We start from the raw sequence: 24,407 nt of genomic DNA, 5'->3' as shown, positions 1-24,407 counted from the left end.
TGGCCAGGTGCCATGCTGACTCTGGTATAAGCTAGAGCAGCCACAGGGCTACTCTAACATATGACACCTGGACCGATCCCCTGAGAACGGTTCTGTCAGCTCAGGATCACTTGAAGCCAGTGCACACAGGTGCCTATCACACTCCCTCCTTCCCTCTGCTCAGCTCCAGATCACCCCCTTTTCTAGCCAATACTGTAAAGCTGGGAGATTCCCCTCAGTCAGGAAGGAGCAAACTCCCAAACACACCTTTCTATAGCAGCCGGGGTAAACATTTGACCCCCCCAGCTCTGCAGGAGCGACACCTCCACTGCCTCAGCTAGTGGGCTGGGCCCTTCTCCTTTTGGGCACCGGGGATGGATTGATGTCACGGAGCTTGTTCATTTCCATGTGCGCCAGTATCCAACGCCACTTACACCCCAAAGGGGCAAAGGGTGGCATTTCTCTAAGTTACTCAGGTACAGTGTAATTAACGAAAGTGTGAATGGCAGGTGGGTCTGGCCCGCTGAAATCAATGGAGCTGCAAAATTTGTCAAGGTGTCACCTTATTCTCCTGAAATCCCTCCTTAAACCCAGCTCTGCTGGGACCTACACAGCACCCTCTCGGGCCTGGGCTACCCTAGTGGAAGCTGAGACTTCTGCTTTTTGCTAAGCCCACTTCATTTTGTTGCTCATCTTCCTCTCCATCCCCACCGCTTGTCGGACGCCCAGACTGTGAGCAGGGTCTGTCTTCTTCTTAACATGTCTGCACAATGCCCAGCACAATGGGAGCCAGGATCCTTCACTGGGCTTCCTAGGCCCTACCATAACAATTATAAGTGGTGGACGAGAGAGGAGAGTCAGGGCTGATTTATCAAGTTCAGCCAGTTAGGTTTTGCCCCCCACTGCTCCCCTTGGGAGGCCACCTGAATTTGTTGATGGCCAGTTTATAGCTATTTGTTCTTGTGTCAACACTGGCCCTTAACTTAAATAACTCCTCTCCCTCCCTGGTGTTTATCCCTTTGATGTTTGTATACAGAGCAATCATATCGCCCCTCAGCCTTCATTTGGTTAGACTAAATAAGCCAAGCTCTTTGAGTCTCCTCTCATAAGGTAGGTTTTCCATTTCTTGGGTCATCCTAGTAGTCCTTCTCTGCACCTATTCCAGTTTGAATTCATCATTCTTAAATATGGGAGACCAGAATTGCACACAGTATTCCAGATGAGCTCTCACCAGTGCTTCGTATAATAGTATTAACACTTCCTTATCGCGACTGGAAATACCGCGCCTGATGCATCCTCAGATCGCATTAGCCTTTTTCATGGCCACATCACAATGGTGGCTCATAGTCTTCCTGTGATCCACCAATACACTTAGGTCTTGCTCCTCCTCTGTCGCTTCCAACTGATAAGTTCTCAGCTTATAGCAAAAATTCTTGTTAATTCCTAAGTGCATAACCTTGTACTTTGCACTATAAAATTTTATCCCATTTCTATTATCCAGTTTTCAAAAGATGTCCAGGTCTAATATGATATTCCGGTGCTCCTCTGTATTGTCAATACCTCCTGACTTTGTGTCATCTGCAAATTTTATTAGCACACTCCCACTTTTTGTGCCAAGGTCATGAATAAAAATGTTAAATAAGATGGTTCCCAAGACCAATCCCTGAGGAACTCCACCAGCAATCTCCCTGCAGACTCACAGTTCACCTTTCAGTATGACCTGTTGTAGTCTATCCTTTAATCAGTTCCTTATACACGTCTCAATTCTCATATTAACTCCCATCTTCTCCAATTTAACTAATTTCCCATGTGAAACTTTATCAAATACCTTACTGAAATCCAGGGAGATTAGATCTATTGCATTTCCTTCATCAAAAAAAATCAGTTGTTTTCTCAAAGAAAGATCAGCTTGGTCTGGCACTATCTACAGAACCATTTACTATTGGTTTTAATTCCCTTTGCAAGGTTCAGCTCTGCTTGGCTTTGGGCAGTTCTCACTTTTCCTCTACACTTACTGACCTTCAAGAGGTAGTTTTCCTTGCTGATCCTTCCCATCTTCCATTCTTTGTAGGCTTTCTGCTAATAATCTGTTCGATACGCTTGCTCATCCAGCTTGGTCTGGTAATGCTTCCCTACAAATTTCCCCTCTTGCTTGGGATCCAGGCTTCAGGTAGCTTCTGCAACTTTGAAGTTAAAGTCTCCCATAATCACACAATTCCCAGTAATGTTTTTAGTGAAATAAATACTAAAGACGTCTCTGTCCAGATCAAAATCAGATCCTGGGGTCTGTAGCCGACCCCCAGCACTAACCCAGTAGAGCCTCTGGTAGCTTTCTTCCCCAAAGTGATTTTGACCCAAAACAGACTCTGTTTTAGCCATTCCGTCACTCCTAATTTCTTTACAGTCTGCCTCATCCTTAATATGCAATGCTGCTCCACCACCTTTACCTTTAGTCCTGCCTTTCCTGAACAGCACGGACCCTACAATACCTGTACTCCAGTTATGACTACTATGCCACCATGTTTCTGATATCCTTATAGTATCCGGTTTCACTTCCTGCACCAGTAGTTCTAGCCACTCTGTGTTGTTCCTCAAGCTCTGTGCATTGGTGTACAAACATCTTAACTGTTGCTGGTTGGCTTTGCCCAGATTCCTCATCCAATTGGGTACAGTCATTCTACTTCCAGTATCGCCTGTCTGTTACCTTCACTGGTACTGGCAGTATCTTTCCTGTTAATGTCCTTTCTCCTACCTACTGCTGTATTCTTTCTTTCCTGATTTTCCTTCTGGTCAATATTAGAATCAGGCGTGGAGATGATCTGAGCATTTCCCAACCATCTCCTCCAAGTTCCTGGTTCAAAGCTCTTTTATTCAGTTGTGCCAACCTCCATCCCAGAAGTCTATTTTCCTCCCTACTCAAGTTGAGTCCATCCCAAGGGAACAGTTCTCTGTCTGTGAATGCCTCCCTGTAGTCAAAGATCCCAAACCCCTCCTGATAGCACCACTGCCTGAGCTATCTGTTGAGTATCATAATCTTGTCTCACCTTTATTATCCTACTCCAGGGACAGGTAAAATTCCACTGAAGTTGAGATTCTATTTCCTTAAGCATCTTCCCCAGTCTGGCACTCTAGAAAGAATCTACCAGTATCATTTGTTCCCATGTGAAGTACAGTTAATGGATTCTTTCCTGCTCCTGTTAGGATCCTGTTCAGCCTCCAATCTACATCCCATATCCAGGGCCGGATTTCCAGTTAGACACAGTAGGCACATGCCTAGGGGCGACAGCGTTCTAGGGACGCGCTAAAGTTGCCAAGTGCGCAATTTCCTAGCCCAACTGGGCTATTTTTAGCAGTTGTGAGTCGCGGTACTTTGGGCTATTTTGCTGCCCTGCCGCCACTGGCCACACTGCTCGGGACGGAGATCTGCCCCATCGCCTGCCGAGATGCCCCACACGCTGCTGGTCTCATATCGTGCCTCCTCCCCTTAGTCATTTGCAACATGTGCAGAAGTCTTGTCCGAGGGAGGCAGAATTTTTCTTCCTGCAGAAAATATGCTGCAGTTCCACCTTATGCCCACCAGAGGCCGCTGTGGTGCCAGAACAGCCTGAGCTGCTGAGGCTGACTGGTCTGGTGAGTGGCAGCAAACAGCTGGCAGGCGGGTGGCAGGGGCATTTTCTCCTCAAGTCACAGCAGCCTTCTTGGAGCCAGGTTCGGAGGCGGAGCGGGCCACACAGGGCTGCTGGGTGGTGGGGGCACAGGGCCACATGGGGATGCAGAAAGGGTTGCTCCAGACAGGGCCACATGGGGAGCAAGGCGGGTGCTGAAGATTCTATGCCTAGGGGCGCGTAAGTTGTAAATCCAGCCTGGCCTGTATCTTAGCGCCCGTCAGACAGCACACCCTTCTTTTCTCCGGGTCAGCTCTGGTGACAAGCCTCTCTGTTCTTAGTAAGGAGCCCCCAATCAGCTAGATCTGCCTCATCCTGGAGGTGGTGCGATTCTCCAGCCTTCTTTCTGGCTGCAAGTTCTCTTCTCTTTTGTTCTCTCTTGCAATCTTCTGCGAGTCGGCGCCAGGAAGATAGAGGCCTTCCCTATCGACTCTTCCTCTCTGCTGTTAGGGTTAGCCACTCTTCTCCTCTTCCGTTACTGCCTGCTGTGCCCCTTCTTCATTCTCCAGCTCAGCAAACCTGTTCCTGAGCAATACGCATCCCTCACTAGCTGGTCGTTTCCTCTGCCTGGTTCTCGTAGTCACATGCTTCCTCTGGCCACTTTCTTCCCCCAGCAGTCTACCTCCCAGTTCTCCAGTCCAGCTTGCAGCTGAGAGTCTTGACTTTTCCCTTCAGCTTCCTCTCGCCGTCTCTCCATCATCCTTTCGAATCCTCTTTGAAATTCAGCCTAGTTCCCACTTGCATCTCCAAGTCTCAGATCTTCAGCTCTATCAGGTGGCACTTCATGCAACCTAAGCTCTTTTCGGGTACCCGTTCCAGGCTAATGTACATCCTGCAGCCTCCACATCCGGTCATCTTCCTTGTCTCTTCCATTCCTTGGGTCACTACCACTGCTGTCCTTGTATCTGTCATAACCTTCCCGCCTAAGCTCCTGTCAGGTGGAAACAAAAACAAGCAAACACCAAACAGTCCCTCCCTCAAGCTCCCCTTCTAAAGTCCCACTGGAACTCCCCCGTTTTCCGTTCTGTTTGCTAGCTCCTGTGCCACTGACTGGCTGCTTTGCTGCCATTATAGGGCCTCTAAGCGGGGAAGTCCCACCTTCGAATTGAGGAAGGCCCATCCCCTAAAAGGGGCTCTGCTATGATCAAAGTCTCTGCTTCTCTCATAGCACACTGGCCCCTATCAGTCTCTGCAAACTGAAACAACCACCACCACCACACAACACACAAGAACTCACTCACTTCCCCTAAGGAACAGGGGCTTGCCTCCTCCCTTCTCCTCCAACACAACTCCCACTCAAATTCCACTGTTTTCAGCTCTGCACATCACTACAGCTAGGGAGTTCACCTTGTTTCACAGACACTTCCTGGCACTCCTCATGGGTTTAACTAGGGTGCCTGGACCAATCAGGGGCCAGGAGGGAAGCTGTCAGTCTGGCCTTCCCAGGTGGTACTTCCTGTGGTGTTTATCTCCTCAAGGTCTAGATCAGTGGCTCTCAAACGTTTGTACTGGTGACCTCTTTCACACAGCAAGCCTCTGAGTGTGATCCCCCTTATAAATTAAAAACACTTTTTAACAGTTAACACTGGAGGTGAAGGGGGGTTTGGGGATGGAAGCTGACTGCTCGCAACCCCCCATGTAATAATCTCACACATCCCTGCAGGGTCACGCCCCCAGTTTGAGACCCCTGGTCTATATGATAACACATGCAGCCCAACCATGGCTGCCGTGTAGTGGTGCGGAGGTGTCAGCTGTCCTGTACACCCAGGTTCTAGTCCCCACAGAGCCTCACATCATGCTCCAGCTGCAAGGGGGTTAGGGGAGCTGCTGGGGGACTCCACCAGACTGGGTTACCCAGAAAGGCCAGAGACCAGGGTTCCGCAGGATCCTGGGGCCAATGGGGAGCCCAGGGAGCCCTACCAAAGGAGACTCGGTGTCTTTGCAGCCTGAGTGGGGCAGGGCTCCTCTCACCTGAATATGTTTGCGAACATGGGGTCGATTTTGTCATAGATGGGCTGAGCGAGGGCGCCGTTGAGGTCTATGCGGGCGAAGACCCGGGACGCGTATACACCATTCTTCTGGCACACGGCTTTCAGGGTCATGTGGAAGCCTTGGTAGCCAGTGTCTCGCTGGATAATTGGAAACACAGTTGTAATGAAGTGGGTATGGGATACATTCCTTACGATTTGTATTACAATAGGACCTATAGAACCCAGCTGAACTAGGGCCCCATTGTGTGGGGAGCTGTACATACATGTAGTGGAGCTGGAAGGTGTAATTTCCAGCTCAAGTAGACATATCCACACTAACTCTGATCCGTCCAAGACCCAAAGTATGTACTTGGGGCAGCAAACCCTCCCTACCCCCCGCCACCTGTGCCGACACTGCTACACTTCTATTTGTAGTGCATTTGCTCGATCAGATGCCAGCTGCAGTGTAGATGCACCAATAATGAGAATCCTGTGGCACCTTATAGACTAACAGACGTTTTGCAGCATGAGCTTTCGTGGGTGAATACCCACTTCTTCGGATGTCTTGCATCCGAAGAAGTGGGTATTCACCCACGAAAGCTCATGCTGTAAAACGTCTGTTAGTCTATAAGGTGCCACAGGATTCTTTGTTGCTTTTACAGATCCAGACTAACACGGCTACCCCTCTGATACTTGACACCAATAATGAGAGACAGGCTCTGTCCTGAAGAACTACTCTAACCCATGTGCTTCACACTGCAGCATTTGACTTTGTCCCTCACGGGAGAGGGGAGATACAGTGGGGAAAGACATGGATCTTAGCTGGTTATTCTGTGTCTTTGCACACAGACATGCAGCGCGCAGGGCAGGACAACTCAGAAAGACCCAGAAACTTCCAGAACGGGGCATGGCAGTTACCTGATGAGCTCAGTAGTGGTTAATGAGGCTGTGTAGCTTTGCAGGTCAGACCCAAGTCGCCTCTGAGAGCTGAGCTAATCAGAGAGTGGGGGGAAGGTTATAAATAGAGGAATTAAAAACAGCCCTGTGGACTCAGCAGCTGATCGAAGCAGGACCAAGAACTGAGGCTGCTGTGAGGGCTGGGTCCCATCCCTGCACTACTCCGGGAACAGGTCAGTGGTATTCCAGCTTTACTTACTGGGGAAGTTTTAGGATAATGTTAGTCCATATGCTTTATAAAAATACGCTTGGACTGTGAATATAATGTAACTGGAATATGCTTTATGCAAAGGTCTCTTGTAAGGTATCATTACAAAGCTTATAATCTACTGAGTGTGCTCATCCTATTTGTATGAATGTATCATTCTTGTATCTGAAGCTAGAAATATGAAGTATTACTCTGAAGTCCTAATGTAACTATGCAAAGTGTGGGCCATTAATGATGGTTTAGAATCTTGATGGCTCCCATTGACCAGGACAATTGGTTGTAAATAGCTCTGTTTACTTGTGAGCCTTCCTGTATACGTGGGTAATGAAGTCTCACAGGACATGTGAACACGTCTCATGATACAGGAATCCATCTTAAACCTGGTGCTTTTCCATTTAGAAGGAGGGGTGGAAACCCAGAGAGAGACAAAGGATTCCCGCCTTGTTCCAAAGCTATATAAGGGGGTGGAACAGAACAAAGGGGGATGCAGTCATGAGAAATTCCATAGTTACCACCTGAGCTGGAACTAACAAAAACTGTACTGGGGAAAGGATTGGGCCCAGACTAGGAAGGAGTCTAGTCTGTGAAAGAAGCTTATTGGACCATCTCTGAGGGTGAGATTTACCTGTATTCAGTTTCTTTACTGTATTAGGCTTAGACTTGCGTGTTTTTGTTTTATTTTGCTTGGTAACTTACTTTGTTCTGTTTGTTATTACTTGAAACCACTTAAATCCTACTTTTTATACTTAATAAAGTCACTTTTGTTTATTATTAAACCCATAGTAAGTGATTAATGCCTGAGGGGAACAAACAGCTGTGCATATCTCAGTGTTATAGAGGGCAGACAATTTATGAGTTTTCCCTGTATAAGCTTTATACAGAGTAAAATGGATTTATTTGGGGTTTGTATCCCATTGGGAGCTGGGTGTCTGGGTGCTGCAGACAGGTGACCTGCTGAGCAATTTTTAGTTAAAGTCTGCAGCTTTGGGGGTGTGGACCAGACTTGGGTCTGTGCTGCAGCCAGCTAGCGTGTCTGGCTCAACAAGGCAGGGTTCTGGAGTCCCAAGCTGGCAGGGAGGCTCAGAGATAATCTCAGCACATCACGTGACAGTCCCAAAGGGGTCTCTGTGACCGAACCCCTCACACACACTGGTGTGTTTTATGGACGTAGAAGGAGAGCGGGGGGCAGGGGAACATTTATTATCTTTAGAGGCGTAGCCCATAGAGCTCGCTTAGCCTTTTATTTTTCTTAGCAGTAACGCAAGGAACCTACAGGCCTGTATCCTGTAAGGCACTGACTTAACCATGTTAGGATAAGTAAAGTAGACCTATGACCCTTAGCATAAATAAAATGGCCCAGCAGTTCCCAGTTCCCCAAAATCTTGCTTAAGAGAGGGAGATGGTACTTAACGATACCAGGCAACTGCAGGAACACTGAACTGATACTGGGCTGGGATATTTTAAGATAGAATTGTTGGCAGATATTTAACCACAAACTTGCTTTAGAAATAGGTGATGTTTATGATAATGAGCTAAAAGGCAGTAATATGTTAACCTATCGGATAAGGGCACCCCACTATTATGAGGGTGAGGAAGTCAGATTTAGACATGGGAGGCCGGGCATCTGAATGAATATTCATGATAGTGTCCAGACCCTACAATAGGCCAGGCCACCATGTAGTGGGCACCAGGTTTCCATCACTGACCCTTCAGCTCTTCATTGTTCTTATCTACCACCAACCTCTGGGTGTTGGGGGTCTGAACCATCAGACTCATTTGGCCTGCCAGGGACAGGGCTAGTCCTTTGTCTCTCACCACTGGGTCCCCTAGGAAGGGTGGGAGTATATAAGTATATGAGCATATGCAGGGGATGACACCACACGTATCCCTAATGCTACATTACTGCTATTTGTTTTTGTGGTTTGGAACTTCCTTCTCTTCCTTGATTGTGTTAATAAAAGTGGCTAAGGCTTTGCCTTGCCCTCAGTGAGAGTGTTTTTGCTATGCACCCTGGGTTCCCCTCAAGATATTGAACTGATTCGTTTTAATTCTGCTGAGTCTGATTCTGGAATGAGATCCTATTACCTCCAGCTCATTAAATTAATATCAAATGGCAATCAATACCATTAACAGCCATTAAAGAATCAGGCTACAGAACCTGTGGCACTTACATTTGGCTCTCAGCTAATTGCTCGGAACTGGGATTCTGTCTTGGTTAGAGAACATGAATGCGGCAGCACTTACTGAGGGGAGGGTCTGTGAATTCGTGCCTGACTTAGCTGGGTCTATGGGGAGAAGATGGTGCCCTATAGAGTAAGTGGCTTGTAGAGATCCAGGGACTGGATATTTTATAGGCTGATCCTGATCCCTGCACCACTTTGGATACAGGCTAGAGACTTGTGTTTCACCAGCAACTGAGAGGACCAGTCAGCTACTGCCCCAAGGGCTGGGAGCTGCTAGCTGAGGATCTCCCCAGAGTGTTTGTTCGCTGCCAGGATCTGAAGTGTTTGACAGGAGTGTTCTCGGGCTCTGAAGAGTCCAGGTGACACACATGACACACCACGGTCACACTGCAAAGACTGAGGGCTTGTCTACACTGGCACTTTACAGCGCTGCAACTTTCTCGCTCAGGGAGAGCTTTCTCGCAGAGCTCTGCCACAACTACACAAGCCATGTTAAAGTGCTGCCATGGCAGGGCTTTAACGTTGCCAGTGTAGACAAGCCCTGAGAAACCATCTCTGAGAGGAGATCAGAGGCGAATGTGTTGTGATGTGTGAGCTAGAGTACAGACAGAGTTACCCTGAAACCTTATAGTGCACGGATCAGCAACCTTTCAGAAGTGCTGTGCCGAATCTTCATTTATTCACTCTAATTTCAGGTTTCACGTGCCAGTAATACATTTTAACATTTTTAGAAGGTCTCTTTCTATAAGTCTATAATATATAACTAAACTATTGTTGTATGTAAAGTAAACAAGGCTTTTAAAATGTTTAAGAAGCTTCATTTAAAATTAAATTAAAATGCAGAGCCCCCCAGACCAGTGGCCAGGACCCGGGCAGTGTGAGTGCCACTGAAAATCAGCTTGTGTGCCGCCTTCGGCACCTGTGCCATAGGTTGCCCACCCCTGTTATAGTGGAATGTTTGTAGCTGAAACAAAAGGGGGACAGTCTGTATAAGCAGATTTACTCTCTAAGAGCTTTTGTTTAAATGTTCTTCACAGTATTCCAAATGTGATTACAGTGTTGTATATGATTTACCGTGTGTTTTATGAGCACTCAATGTTTGTTTTATCAACAAAGTGTCCGGTGCTTCCCCAGGAAATGACTGGGAACTGTGACCCTCCATTTATCAGGGTTTTACATTCAATAGCCCCAGAGGTTACAGGAGACAGGGTCTGACTCTCTGTGATGCTTTCGGGAAAGACAGAGCTCTGGCCTGCGCATCAGTAAAATGCTAAGCTGAGGTGCAGGAAGAAGGGGAGTGGAATAGATCTATACAGAATTTTGCCTAAGCACACCCTGCCCTCTCACTTACTGTCTTAATAGACTGAAGAAGGAAGAATTATTATCTCTACCATACAGATGAGGAGCAGAGGCACTGTTCCGGTTCTGGGACTGGATGTACTATGGCTGTTGTAGTTGTTGGTATGGGATTCGGTTCCACCACCTCTGTCTGGGTCTCCGGTAACACAGACGGGGCCCTGGTGGACGGCTCAGGAACAGGGATGGGAGTGGAAGCTTGTTTGACCTGGCTGCGGGTGACCACTCCCCCCTTCTTGGCCAGCTCCACATGGTTGGCCAAGTCCTCCCCCAATAGTATGGGGATGGAATAATTGTCATAGACAGCAAAAGTCCACTTTCCTGACCAGTCCTTGTACTGGTCTTCAGGGATGCTGTACCCATGGCAGGTCCTTTTAAAATTTTTTAAGAAGGCCTCAGTGTCCTCACCTGCCATGTAGGTGGGAAATTTCTTGGGATGGGGAACAGTGCCTGGAGAAGAATTGTTAGGGTTGGCTGGAACATGTGGGTTAGCTCTTGCTAATTCCAAGGCCTGCTGGTGGGCCTCCCTCTGGAGCTCCAACGCCCTCCTGTGGTCAGCCTCTTGCTTCTCCATCTCTCTCCTGTGGTCAGCCTCTGCCCTGGCCATTTCTGCCTTAAGTAGCTCCATCTGTTTTTGATGTGCTTTCTTCTTTTCATTTGCTTGCAGCCTGGCCAATTGCAGTTTGTTAACTGTTTCACTGGTACTCATGTTTGTGCTTTCTGGTGGTGGCCACACCCCTCTGCAGTCAGTGAACTGTGTTGCTTGGTTCAGCTGCTTGAGTTACAAATCCTACCCTTTCTATTCACGACTGAATAAAAAGAAACAAAACTTTTCATTTGCAAATGGTGTTTTGCTGATTGTTTGCTGGCTCACAAGAAACTAGAAAATCTGGTTTGGTAACTTGTCTCTAACAATCTGCTAATGCCCTCTCAGTGGGGGTCCTTCCTAACAAAGCCTGTTAGAAAACCTTACACCTCCCTTCCCCCAAGCTGCTTTTTCAAGCAACCAGAAAGAAAAAGAAAAAAAATCTCTCTCTAACAAAGCCTGTTAGAAAACTTTATTACCTCCAACTTAGCCCAGCTGGAAACTCCTTCTAACAATACCTTGTTAGAAACTGAATACCCTTACCCGCCCGCCCCCCTTCTCAGGCTGCCTCCCTGCTCTAGAGGGAAAGAATAGCTCTCAATGGCTCCTGGTTCTTAATACCATCCCACCACTGCCTACCACGTCATAGGTTTATTCCCCACTTTGAACTTTAGCGTTCACAAGATGGGGACCTGCATGGACTCCTCTAAACTAAAATCCTAGTTAGATCTGGTTCTCGCTGCCACCAGTCAAGTTTTAAGTGTCTGACACACTCCCTGTTCCCCCAAAACTTCCCCTGGGGAACACAGATCGAAACACCTTGAATCTCAACACAAAGGGAAATAATCCATTTCCCTCCTCCCCTCTCCTAGTACTTAGGAGAGATACCTGGATTCAAATTCCTTGAATCAAACAAAGAGGGATTCATTTCCCCCCCCCCTTTCCCCTGAAAATCCAAACAAGGGAAGAAATCAATCAAGTTCTAAAAAGAAAAAAATTTATTAAAGAAAGAAAAATATATATACGCTCTCTGTATTACCAGGATGCAAAAATACAGGGTCTAACTTATAAAAACTGGAGAGACTTCCCCTCCCTCCTCCTCAGAATAATCAAAGTAACAAACAGAAATAAAGATATTTCTCCAGCAAACACACAATTGCAAATGTAGAAATCAAATTATAAGACTAATTCGCCTTTCTAATACTCACTATACTGGATAGTAGGAAATACTCCAGGAGAACTTGGAGACATGTCTAGCCTCTCTTAGATCCAAAGAGAGCACACAGAGCAAACAAGGAAAACAGACAAAGACTTCCCTCCACAGAGATTTGAAATTATCCTGTCCCTTGATTGGTCCTCTGGTCAGGTGTTTCTCAGGTTACTGAGCTTGTTAACGCTTTACAGGTAAAAGAGACTTTAACCCTTAACTATCTGTTTATGACAGGCACAGAGCCTAAGGCCTGGTCTACACCTAAAACGTAGATTAACGTAACCCCTGAGAGATGTAGTTAAGCTGACCTGAGCCTGGTGTAGGCTCTGTTAGGTAGATGAAGAAATCTTCTTTCGACCTCGCTATCACCTCTCAAGGGGATGGTTTAACTCCAGGATGGAAAACCCTTCTGTCGCAGTAGAAAGTGTCACACTACAGTGACACAGGTCAAGTTGAGAAGCATCTTACTCTGCAAGTCATCCCACTGAGGGCTACTCAGGGGAGCAAAGTACTACTCGCCCGACTAAAGGCGGCAGAATGGAGCCCTGGCCTATATTAATTTGGGGCTGGATTCCAATACCCTTACTCACTGAGTAGCGCTGTACCCCACATGGAGTCCCATTGGTGTAAGTGGCTAGTCCATGTGAATAAGAGGATCAGAATCAAGCCCATAATATGCTGCTCTCCTCTGGTGCCTTTCATCCAGTTCCCTTTAGAAACCTTAATCCTCTCAACACCCAATAATAATTCTTAGCCCTTATAGGACTTTCTGCCACAGATCTCAAAGCACTTTTCAAAAGTTAATAAGCAACGGGGAAGCAAAGGGGGAGTTGGTTGCTGGCCAGAGAAGGAAAGGTGCACATGAGGTCTAAGTCAAGAACTTGCTACTCACTGTAAGGAGCCGAGTGAACGCTTTTTGGTGAGATAATTTTGCTTGCTTCGCACCTTCGTTAAGAGGCTGTTCCAGCTGGGCAAAACATTTCTCAATCTCCTTCTCCAAAGCCTTGATCTTGTCCTCCACAAAGCCTTCCAAGCCGCTCTGCTCATAATGATCCTGCAATGGCAGAAGAGCACAAGACACATCATTGCACAGCTGATGCTGGAGGCAAAATAAAGATACACACCAAGATTTCTTCTCCCTGGAAACTGCAGCACAGGCCTGGGTTCGGTCAGCACCAGATGGGAGGCATCTAAAGAACACACTGTGCTGGAAGAGGTGGTGTCGCCCATCCAGCTGGGGTGTTCTGAGTCAGTACTGAACCAAAGCCCTAGTGTGGCATGATGCTGGGGGCTGCGGGAAGGAGAGGGGGAAGTGACAGCTGGGCAACAGGGGAGATACAAGGTTTGGCTGCCTTTGCAGATAAAGCCTGTAGTGGTTTTAAACATCAATTATAGATGGGGGGAAAGAACAGAATCTCTGTATCTTTTTCCTCCTTTCACTGCTTTACCCACCCACAGAACACAATGGGCGCAGGGATACATTTTTGTCCCCTGGTGATATGGGTCCAGCGCAGGGGTGAAAGTAACTTACAGGACTTACTGGTACTGCTGGAGTCCTGAGGGGGGCGTGGCCTCATCCAGAAGAGGCGTGGCCTCTCAAGATTTAAAGGCCCTGGGGCACCAGCTGTGGCTGGGAGACCCAGAGCCTTTAAATCAACCAGGGGCTCCCAGCTGCAGAGGTGGCTGGGAGCCCCCCGGGGCTCAGGGGTAAATTAAAGGGCCCGGGGCTCTGGCCGCCAGGGGGAACCCAGAGCTTTGCGGGGCTGGGGCAGGTATTTAAAGGGCCCAGAGCTCCTGCCACTGAGGGAAGCCCAGAGCCCTTTAAATCCTGGCCCCAGCCTGGCCGCCAGAGCCACGGCTGGGATTTAAAGGGCTCTGGGCTGCCCGCAGCCACAGGGAGCTTTGAGACCTTTAAATCCCAGCCCCGGCCCAGCCGCCGGAGCCATGGCCGGGATTCAAAGGGCTCTGGGCTGCCTACAGTGGCGGGGAGCTCTGAGCCCTTTAAATCCCAGCTGCGGCAGGGATTCAAAGGGCTCTGGGCTGCCTGCAGCCACGGGGAGCTTGGAGCCCTTTAAATCCCAGTCCCTGCCCGGCTGCCAGAGCCGCGGCTGGGATTTAAAGGGCAGTCGCGGGCAGCCCAGAGCCCTTTCAATCCCCGCCGTGGAAGTCGATGCGGTCCAGCACGGCTCTTGCCGGTACGCTGTACCGGACCGTACCGGCTTACTTTCACCTCTGGTCCAGCGGTGAGCATTTGGGAGGTAATGCTTGGTGTGACATCATCAAAAAGCCCAACCGGCCAAGTACAGCAGGGCCTTGGACAAGGTGGGCAGGGGCGGCTCCAGGCACCAGCACGCCAAGCTCTGCTGGTTGCCGCGAGGGCAGCAGGCAGGTTGCCTTTGGTGGCATGCCTGCAGAGGGTCTGCTGGTCCCACGGCTTCAGCAGACCTCCCGCAGGCGTGCCGCCGAATCCGCAGAACCAGGGACCTCCCGCAGGCAAGCCGCCGAGGGCAGCCTGCCTGCCGTGCTTGGGGCGGCAAAATACCTAGAGCCGCCCCTGAATGTGGGTGTGTCTCCCCCCTAGGGAATATAGCATGTTTCAGCTCTGACACAGTTTCACTGATGCTGCCAATGTAGTAAGCTGTAGTGTAGAAAGCGTGCAGGGATTTCTACCATGTCATCATCTAGCCCTGCTCTAGGGACAGAACTCAGAGCCTCCTGCGTCAAAAAGTATAGTCCCTCTCCCTAGTTTGAACTACAGAACTATCCCCATTAGCAGTCAGCAGTATAGGGTCTATGGCACATAACTGAACAGCTACAGCTCCATCCATCAGGGTGCAGTGGTGCATTTACACACTAGTCAGCTCATTACTAGATTTTTAGAGCAGATTTGCATTTGTTTCCTGCTAGGAACCATGGGGTGAGTGGCCCAGTTCAAAGGAGCAGAGATGGAACGGGGAGAAGGCAGAGTGCAGAGAAACTGCTGCAGTGAGAAGAAAGGGAAATATCCACTGCATCATCACTCTGCTAGTAGTGAAGCAGATTGTAGTGCCCAAAGCTCTTCTAGCCATACCACCACGTCTCGTGTGGAGTTGAAATTTTCAGCCAACAGGACAATGCTGAGAGCCTCTGTCACATAATCCACTAGCAGCTTCTTCTTCTCTTTCAGACAGATATTCCTGATGTACTCTCTCAGCTTGGGGATCTCTGGAATAGCACAGAGAGGCAGAGTTAGGCCTAGTCTACACCGAGGATGACCTAGCCATGGCGCTCAGGGCTGTGAAAAATTTCACACCCTGTGTGTTGTAAGAACATAAGAATGGCCATATGGGGTCAGACCAAAGGTCCATCTAGCCCAGTATCCTGTCTTCCTTTTTTTGTTTTAAACCTGCTGCCTATTAATTTCATTTAATGACCCCTAGTTCTTGTGTTATGAGGAGTAAATAACACATCCTTATTTACTTTCTCCACACCAGTCATGATTTTATAGACCTCTATCATATCCCTCCTTAGTTGTGTCTTTTGCAATCTGAAAAGTCCCAGTTTTATTAATCTCTCCTCATACAGAAGCTGTTCCATACCCTTAGTCATTTTTGTTGCCCTTTTCTGTACCTTTTCCAATTTCAATATATCTTTTTTGAGATGGGGAAACCAGATCAGCACGCAGTATTCAAGATATGGGTGTGCCATGGATTTATATAGCAACAATATGATATTTTCTGTGTTATTATCTATCCCTTTCTTAATTATTCCCAGTATTTTGTTTGCTTTTTTGACTGCTGCTGCACATTGAGTGGATTTTTTCAGAGAACTATCCACAATGACTCCAAGATCTCTTTCTTGAGTAGTAAGAGTTAATTTAGACCCCATCATTTTATATGTATAGTTGGAAAACATAATCCCAATGTGCATAACTTTGCATTTATCAACACTGAATTTCATCTGCCATTTTGTTACCCAGTCACTCAGATTTGTAAGATCCATTTGTAACTCTTCTCAGTCTGCCTGGGACTTAACTATCTTGAGTAGCTTTGTATCATCTGCAAATTTTGCCACCTCACTGTTTACCCCTTTTTCCAGGTCATTTATGAATATGTTAAATAGGACTGGTCCCAGTACTGACCCCTGGGGGACACCACTATTTACTGCTCTCCAGTCTGAGAAATGACCATTTATTCCTACCCTTTGTTTCCTGTCTTTTAACCAGTTACCAGTGCCCGCACCATGAAAGGACCTTCCCTCTTATCCCATGACAGCTTACTTTGCTTAAGAGCTTTTGGTGTCTCATAATGCTTGTAATTCCTCAATCCTCCAGCAGTACACACACTCTCAGCTCCTTGCGCCTCTTGCTCCCAGCTCCTCACACACCCACCTCACTGACTAACTGGGAGGCTTTTAACTAGTTCCAGAAAGCCCTTGATTGTCTTCAAGTGTCCCAAACTATGTAACTATCTCCACTGCCTTCTAGAAAGATCTTAATTGGCCCCAGGTGACTTGATTAACCTAGAGCAACTGCCATTTGGTTACCATGGTACCAGGGGTTTGTTTAGCCTGGGCTAACATACCTGTTCCTCACTACTTTACTGTAGCCATCTGGCCTTGCCCCATCACAGTATATAATCCCCACAGTTTGGGGAAAAAGCATCTGCACATTTAGATGCTGATTTCAACCAAATTCCTGCATCTGTGATGAGTGCCCATCACCAGTAAGAGCTGCACACAGCAGATGCAGGGTCAGCACTCTGAGCAATGAAGCATTAGCAATTCATGTTGAAAGAACAACTGCATGTTACCTGACTCTTCCTTAGTGATATACTTCTCCTGCCAGTAATCTTTAGCACTGACTGTGTAAACGAGATCAGCCTTATTCAGAATTTCTGAGTCACTCGGTAATATCTAAAACAAAAAACAACCCCCCCCCCCACAAATTAAGTAAAAAGTGAGATTATTGAAACAGCTTCAGAAAATTCATAAGAACATGAGAGCGGCCATACTGGGTGAGAACAAAGGTCTAACTAGTTCAGGATCTTGTCTTCCAACAGTGGCCAATACCAGGTGCCCCAGAGGGAATGAACAGAACAGGCAATCATGAAGTGATCCATCCCCTGTTGCCCATTCCCAGCTTCTGGCAAGTTCTATTGTCACTGCAGAATTCCACCAGTTAGCACAATAAGTGGTGCAGTGAGTGTGAATTTCATCAGTTGGGTATCCTCAACCTATCCCATTCATATGAGGATCCAGTTCAAAACTGCGCTCTCTCCCTCCCTCCAGCAGCAAACTCCTCTGTCTCATCACACAATCTCACCATTGTTGGGGTGTTTCTCTGCAGCTTTTGCCACCAAGAACACCCTTGGGAAATCTCCGCCTCATTAGTGTCCCAGCTCATCTCTCTCCCTTTCTGAGGCCTCATTTCCTCTCTCCCTACATTACTGGCTTTGTTTAAGGAATGCTTTGTGCTCAAGACAAACAGTGCATCTTAAATTCCTAATTCTGTATTACTGTGAAACAACTGGATTTAGGATGTTAATTTTTCATTAAGCAAACACCGACTCAAGGATCAGCTTTGTTTGCACATTGACTTTAATGCCTTGATCCCTTATTTATGACTCAGAATCAAACTACAGAGGATGGTCAGCTCCAAACACACACGTTTTTATCACGGAAGGTAAAGGAGAGTTCCCTAATGGGATTTTCAGAAGTGCCTAAAAAGGTTAGGCAACTAACTTCCATTGGAAGTTTAGAGTAATTGGGCACCTGAAGGCCAAGATAGATCTGGCCCCAGAATTTAACAGAGGTTAGAACTTTGTGTGTTGGCATCGAGGTTTTTACAGTATAGTTGAGACCACCTAGAAATCATCACATCTCATGGAAAAATGGGGGAGGGATAGCTCAGTGGTTTGAGCATTGGCCTGCTTAAACCCAGAGTTGTGAGTTCAATCCTTGAGGAGGCCACTTAGGAATCTGGGGCAAAAAAATTGGTCCTGCTAGTGAAGGCAGGGGGCTGGACTCAATGACCTTTCAAGGTCCCTTCCAGTTCTAGGAGATTGGTATATCTCCCTTTATTACCTAAAAATACTTATAAATGTTAGTCCAAGGATCAACACATTTACTATTGAAATATAATAGGAATAGGTTTCCAACAACTAGAAAACTCAGTGTTATACTTTACCCCAAGCTTTGTTTTCATTCCATTTCTTTTTTTCCCTTTCACGGTTGCGTTCCTCTCTAAAATGGCATCGTGTCTGGTTTCTACAGGTTTCTACATTTGGAAAGGCAATGAAAGTTACTATAGGTAGTTGCCAAAATGATATCATAGATTTTAAAGCCAGCAGACATCATCTAATCTGGCTTCCAACATAACACAGGGAAAACTTCACCCAGGAATTTCTGCATCAAGCCCAGAACTTCTGTTTGAGCTAGAGCAGATCTTTCAGGGCTTGTCTATATGAACTAGTAATGGCAACTATAGGGATGTGATTTCTGGAGCCCACTAATATGTTGCACATTAACTGGCCCATGTGGACCCTGCCAGTGTGGACTAGAAGTTCCCTAGTGTGCTTTTAACATACTGGTGTTACCATGGATTAACAGTCAACATGGATCTGTCAAGAACAAATCATGTAACCAAATCTAATAGCATTCCTAGATATGGTAACAAGACTTGTGGATGGGGGGAAGTGGTAGATGTGGTATATCTTGACTTTAGTAAGGCTGTTGATACTGTCTCACATGACCTTCTCATAAACAAACTAGGGAAATACAGCCTAGAAGGAGCTACAATAAGTTGGGTGCCTAACTGGTTGGAAAACTATTCCCAGAGAATAGTTACCAGTAGTTCACAGTCAAGCTGGATGGGCATAACGAGTGGGGTCCCACAGGAATTGATCCTTGGTCCGGTTCTGTTCAATATCTTCATCAGTGATTTAGATAATGGTATAGAGAGTGCACTTAAAGTCGGGGGACAATGGCAAGCTAGGAGGGTTTGCAGGTGCTTTGGAGGATAGGATTAAAATTCAAAATGATCTGGACAAACCGGATACAAGGGGGCTGCTGGCCCCTCACTGACACTTAGTGGGGTTTTTGGCTGGCCTCTCCCAGTACCAAAAGAAAGGGGAAGGGTCGAAGAGAAATCAGGATCCTGAGACTGACAGTCCCAGGGCCAATGGAGAGAGGCCAATGCTCCATGTCAGCCTGATTGACAGGGAAGGCCGGCCAATGAGGGAGCCAGGAGCCCAGGGTCCCATCCTCCGTGTGAGAGGAGCTGCCTGAGGCGAGCGGGGCTGAGCTAAGGGGAGAGCAGCAGCTGGAGCTGGGCTGGGAAGCTGAGTTGCGCTGGCCAGAGCCAGAGGGGCAGAGGAGCAGCTCAGAAGCAGGCTGGGGCAGTCCGGAGCCGGGTGCAGGGAGCGGCTAGGGAGAGCGAGGGAGGCCGTGGGCCCAGCACAGGGAGACGCCCCAGTGAAGAGGCTCTGCAGGCCAGACTTGGGGGGGATCGTAACCCCGACGGGGCGGGGGCGACGCTGGGAAGCAGGGCCCTGCCTCCTAGAGCCTGAGGGCGTGTGGCCACCGCCAGAGCAAGTGTCTGACCCGCAGCATCCCTGCGGCACGGCCAGGGCCTGGGATGGGTGAGGAACAGACTGAGCTGCCCTGACGTACCAGCGACGCTGGTTGTGGTTCCCCTGTGCCCACAGAGCGGGTGACGGGTTTTCCTTTAACCTTTCCCATTTTTCCCTCATTGTTTTAATTGGTTGCTGTTTAATAAACTGTATTTGCTTTGAGCTCTATGCAGTGATCAGTGGGTCAGGGAAACATCCTGTGCGGAGAGAGCACCCCGGAGTGGGGACACTCTAGCCCCTGCCCTAAGTGACCATGAAAAGATCGGGGGTCAAGCCCCCCAGGAATGCTGGGCCCAGCCTTGTCGGGGTTACGAGGACTCTGCCACCCAGGAGAGTGGAAGGGGAATCCCCCAGGTCAGGCCGGCCTGCGGGTAAAGGGAGCTGGAGCGAGGACTCAGATCCTTTGGGTAGCCAATTCCACTGGGGCAGTGTAAAAGCCAGGGAAGTTCCCCACAATGGCGGGACCATTCCCCCGCTTACACGGAGAAATGGTCTGAAGTGAATAGGATGAAATTAAATAAGGACAAATGCAAAATACCCCACTTAGGAAGGAACAATCAGTTTCACACATACAGAATGGGAAATGACTGCCTAGGAAGGAGCACTGCGGAAAGGGATCTGGGGGGGTCATAGTGGATCACAAGCTAAATATGAGTCAACAGTGTAACACCGATGCAAAAAAAGTGATCATTCTGGGATATAATGGCAGGGGTGTTGTAAGAAAGACGAGAAGTAATTATTCTCCTCTACTCAGCACTTATAAGGCCTCAACGGGAGTATTGTGTCCAGTACTGGGCACCACATTTCAGGAAAGATGTGGACAAATTGGAGAAAGTCCAGAGAAGAACAACAAAAATGATTGAAGGTCTTCTTGTGAAGTAACTCCCTTCTCTTCGTGTGTCAGTATAACAATGCCTGCATCTGTAATTTTCACTCCATGCATTTCTCAGGGCTCCCATGCATAGGGACTGTCTTATTGCTCCAGTTTTACAGCAGGAGAAGCTAAGGGGCACAGAGGTTAAGTGACTAGCCCAAGGACACACAACGAGTCTGTTTCAGAGATGGGAGGAGAACAAGGGACTTCGTGGCTCTCATGTCACTGCACCAGGCCTCTCTTAGGATATTTACCCCATTCCAGCTAATGATCAACTTCCTCCCTGAACTACAAATGCCGATAGCTCTTGTAATTTTATACTGATTGTGGGCTAAACTGTCTTTGTCTTACCCACCCAAAGCGAATGGGGGGCTCACATGTGTAGGGTGAGCAGGTGATACCTGGACTGGGCCCCTGGATACCATAAATTAACCCTGCAGCTCCTCTTACAGGTACACCCCATTGTATTTAGCAGCCCTAGTGGGTAACATCCATCTTTAGAAGATAAGACCTCTCATTTTTTTTAAAGTTTGCAAATACTCACGTTTTTCTCTTTTCTTTCCCTGGAAAAAAATTAAAATGACACATTTAATCAGGTTTGGCAAACATCAAAAATCCTATCATGCCCCTTGCACATAACTACGTGCAGGGGGTTTATGGGAAGGTGACAATACACAGTCTGGAAAATAGGAAATGGGCTTTAGCATGTTCATAAGTATTGCAGACTGGATCAAACCCAAGGTCCATCTAGCTCAGCATCCTGTCTCTGGCAGTGGCCAGCACCAGATCTTTCAATGGAAGGTGCAAGAATCACTGTAGAAAGCAACCAGAGAATGACCTAACCCCCTGTGACACAGAAGTGAATTGGTGGTTTGCAACTCATGTCAGATCTGACATACTCGCTACACCTCACACACTGTCATCATGATATATATCCAAAAGGTGGCTTGTAATATATCATTAATAATCTTGCGTTATATACATATGTATGGTCAACCCACAAAGAACTTTACAGATGGGCAGGAAATATGTGACTAAAATGTGTGTAAACCAGGCACGTCAGGGGAAACTGATAAGTTTTCTCCAGAAAAAGGAAAGAGGCCGACATCTCAGACCAGGTGGGTCCAATTCAATAGGCTATTCATTTATATCTGAGGTTACAGGAAGAGATCATTTGCATTGTAAAAATCACCAGCAAGAGAGAAGACAGCCTGGAATCTACACCAGACAAACTGGCAGCCACACCCAGCAGGGGAAAGGAACCTTATATGGGAATACATTTCAAAGGCTTACTGGACTATAAAGAGAGGGGGAGCAAACCCCTAAATGATAGATCACTTAGGGGATTCAAGAGGCCAGAGTTCTTGAAATAAGAAGTTACATACTGTACAGGAGGTAGAATCATAGAATCTCAGGGTTGGAAGGGACCTCAGGAGGTATCTAGTCCAACCCCCTGCTCAAAGCAGGACCAAACCCAACTAAATCATCCCAGCCAGGGCTTTGTCAAGCCTGACCTTAAAAACCTCTAAGGAAGGAGATTCCACCACCTCACTGCTTGCATCCGAAGAAGTGGGTATTCACCCACGAAAGCTCATGCTGCAAAACATCTGTTAGTCTATAAGGTGCCACAGGATTCTTTGCCACCTCCCTAGGTAACCCATTCCAGTTCTTCACCACCCTACTAGTGAAAAAGTTTTTCCTAATGTCCAACCTAAACCTCCCCCTCTGCAACTTGAGACCATTACTCCTTGTTCTGTCATCTTCTACCACTGAGAACAGTCTAGATCCATCCTCTTTGGAACCCCCTTTCAGGTAGTTGAAAGCAGCTATCAAATCCCCCCCCTCATTCTTTACTTCTGCAGGCTAAACAATCTCAGTTCCCTCAGCCTCTCCTCATAAGTCATGTGCTCCAGCACCCTAATCATTTTTGTTGCTCTCCGCTGGACTCTCTCCAATTTATCCACATCCTTCTTGTAGTGCGGGGCCCAAAACTGGATACAGTACTCCAGATGAGGCCTCACCAGTGCTGAATAGAGGGGAATGATCACATCCCTCGATCTGCTGGAAATGCCCCTACTTATACAACCCAAAATGCCATTAGCCTTCTTGGCAACAAGAGCACACTGTTGACTCGTATCCAGCTTTTTGTCCACTGTAACTCCTAGGTCCTTTTCTGCAGAACTGCTGCCCAGCCATTCGGTCCCTAGTCTGTAGCAGTGCATGGGATTCTTCCGTCCTAAGTGCAGGACTCTGCACTTGTCCTTGTTGAACCTCATCATATTTCTTTTGGCCCAATCCTCTAATTTGTCTAGGTCCCTCTGTATCCTATCCCTACCCTCCAGCGTATCAACCACTCCTCCCAGTTTAGTGTCATCTGCAAACTTGCTGAGGGTGCAGTCCACACCATCCACCAGATTGTTAATGAAGATATTGAACAAAACCGGCCCAGGACTGACCCTTGGGGCACTCCGCTTGATACCGGCTGCCAACTAAACATGGAACCATTGATCACTACCCGTTGAGCCCGACCATCTAGCCAGATTTCTATCCCTTATAGTCAGTAATGAGCTGCCAAAATATTAACAACTGGTTCCCTCCTCCTCACCTCACGAGGGAGTCGTGCCCCCCCCGGGGGGTCATGCCCCATACAACCCCCCATGTTCCTTGACGCCCCCCCTCAGGACCTCTGACCCATCCCCTCCTTCCCTGTCCCCTGACTGCCCCTTGCAGCCCCTTCCAACCCCTCCTCTCATTGTTGATGACCCCTCAGGACCCCTGCCCCATCCAACCACCTCTTCTCTCTGTCCCTGACTACCCCCACCACCTCATCCAACCCCTGCTCCTTCCTGATTGCCCCCCGGGACCCTTGCCCCCATTCAATCCCCCTGTTCCCAGCCCTCTGACCACCCTGATCCCTATCCACCCCCCCACAACCCACCGAACACCCCCTCCCTGCTTCCTGCCCCCTTACCACACTGCCTGGGGCCGGGACTGGGTCCGCTCGGCCGGCACCGGGACTGGCGCCGTGGGGCCCCAACTCCCGGGCCGGGCCAGAGCCGCTCTGCCGGCACCGGGGCCGGAGCCGCGGGGCCTGACTCCCTGGGCCGGGCCGGGCCAGAGCTGCTCTGCTGGCACTGGGGCCGGAGCCGCGGGGCCCGACTCCCCGGGCTGGGCCAGAGCCACTTGGCAGGCACCGGGGCCAGAGCCGCGGGGCCCGACTCCCCGGGCTGGGCCAGAGCCGGCAGCGGGCTCCGGGGCGAGCCACGGGGCCCGAGCTGGGCGGGGTCCGAGCCGCTCAGCCGGGACCAGCCCGAGACTGGTAGTGCTTGGCTGGAACCAGGCTGGGGCGCTCAGCTGGGGCCAGGGGGAGCCACTCAGGTGGAGCCGGACTGGGCTGCGCGCGCCACCCCCCCCCCCCCCCCCCCGGTTTACCTGCCTGCTGCTTGTTTCAGGCTTCCCGCGAACATTTGATTCGTGGGAAGCAGGGGAAGGGGAGGAGGGCGGAGCATTCAGGGGAGAGGGGGAGGTGAGCTGGGGCCGGGGGCCGGGTGGAAAGCTGCCCAAGCCTTTGTTAAATTTAAAAGCTTTTTAGAACCGGTTGTCCTGGAACAACCGGTTCTAAAAAGGCTTCTAAATTTAACAACTGGTTCTTGTGAACCGGTGCGAACCGGCAGGAGCTCACCACTGCTTATAGTCCATCCTAGCAGCTAGGCCGTGGCAGCACAGGCTGTGGCACAGACTAGGTGCCAAACACAGCCCCCGGGGAGCCTGGGTGTGTACTTGGGCAGCTAGCCCATGCTGCAGTGGCT

At 48.5% G+C, this 24,407-nt stretch overlaps 1 protein-coding gene across 1 annotated transcript in view; it reads right to left on the bottom strand.

Annotated features, from left to right (window-relative positions):
* LOC120393489 (nuclear GTPase SLIP-GC-like) overlaps positions 1–24,407 on the bottom strand; it is a 57,850-nt gene that overhangs the window by 16,576 nt on the left and 16,867 nt on the right. The window contains exons 8-13 of the mRNA XM_039518079.1: positions 21,143–21,161; positions 18,281–18,370; positions 16,905–17,007; positions 15,185–15,318; positions 13,007–13,168; positions 5,616–5,773 (exon numbers count right to left, since the gene is read on the bottom strand). Coding sequence (XP_039374013.1) covers positions 5,616–5,773; positions 13,007–13,168; positions 15,185–15,318; positions 16,905–17,007; positions 18,281–18,370; positions 21,143–21,161 — 666 coding nt within the window. The remainder of the gene's footprint in view (positions 1–5,615; positions 5,774–13,006; positions 13,169–15,184; positions 15,319–16,904; positions 17,008–18,280; positions 18,371–21,142; positions 21,162–24,407) is intronic.

Source organism: Mauremys reevesii, unplaced genomic scaffold (assembly GCF_016161935.1).
Source record: "Mauremys reevesii isolate NIE-2019 unplaced genomic scaffold, ASM1616193v1 Contig20, whole genome shotgun sequence".
In the NCBI taxonomy this organism is placed as follows: domain Eukaryota; kingdom Metazoa; phylum Chordata; order Testudines; family Geoemydidae; genus Mauremys; species Mauremys reevesii.
This window is presented reverse-complemented; position numbering and strand designations above follow the sequence as displayed.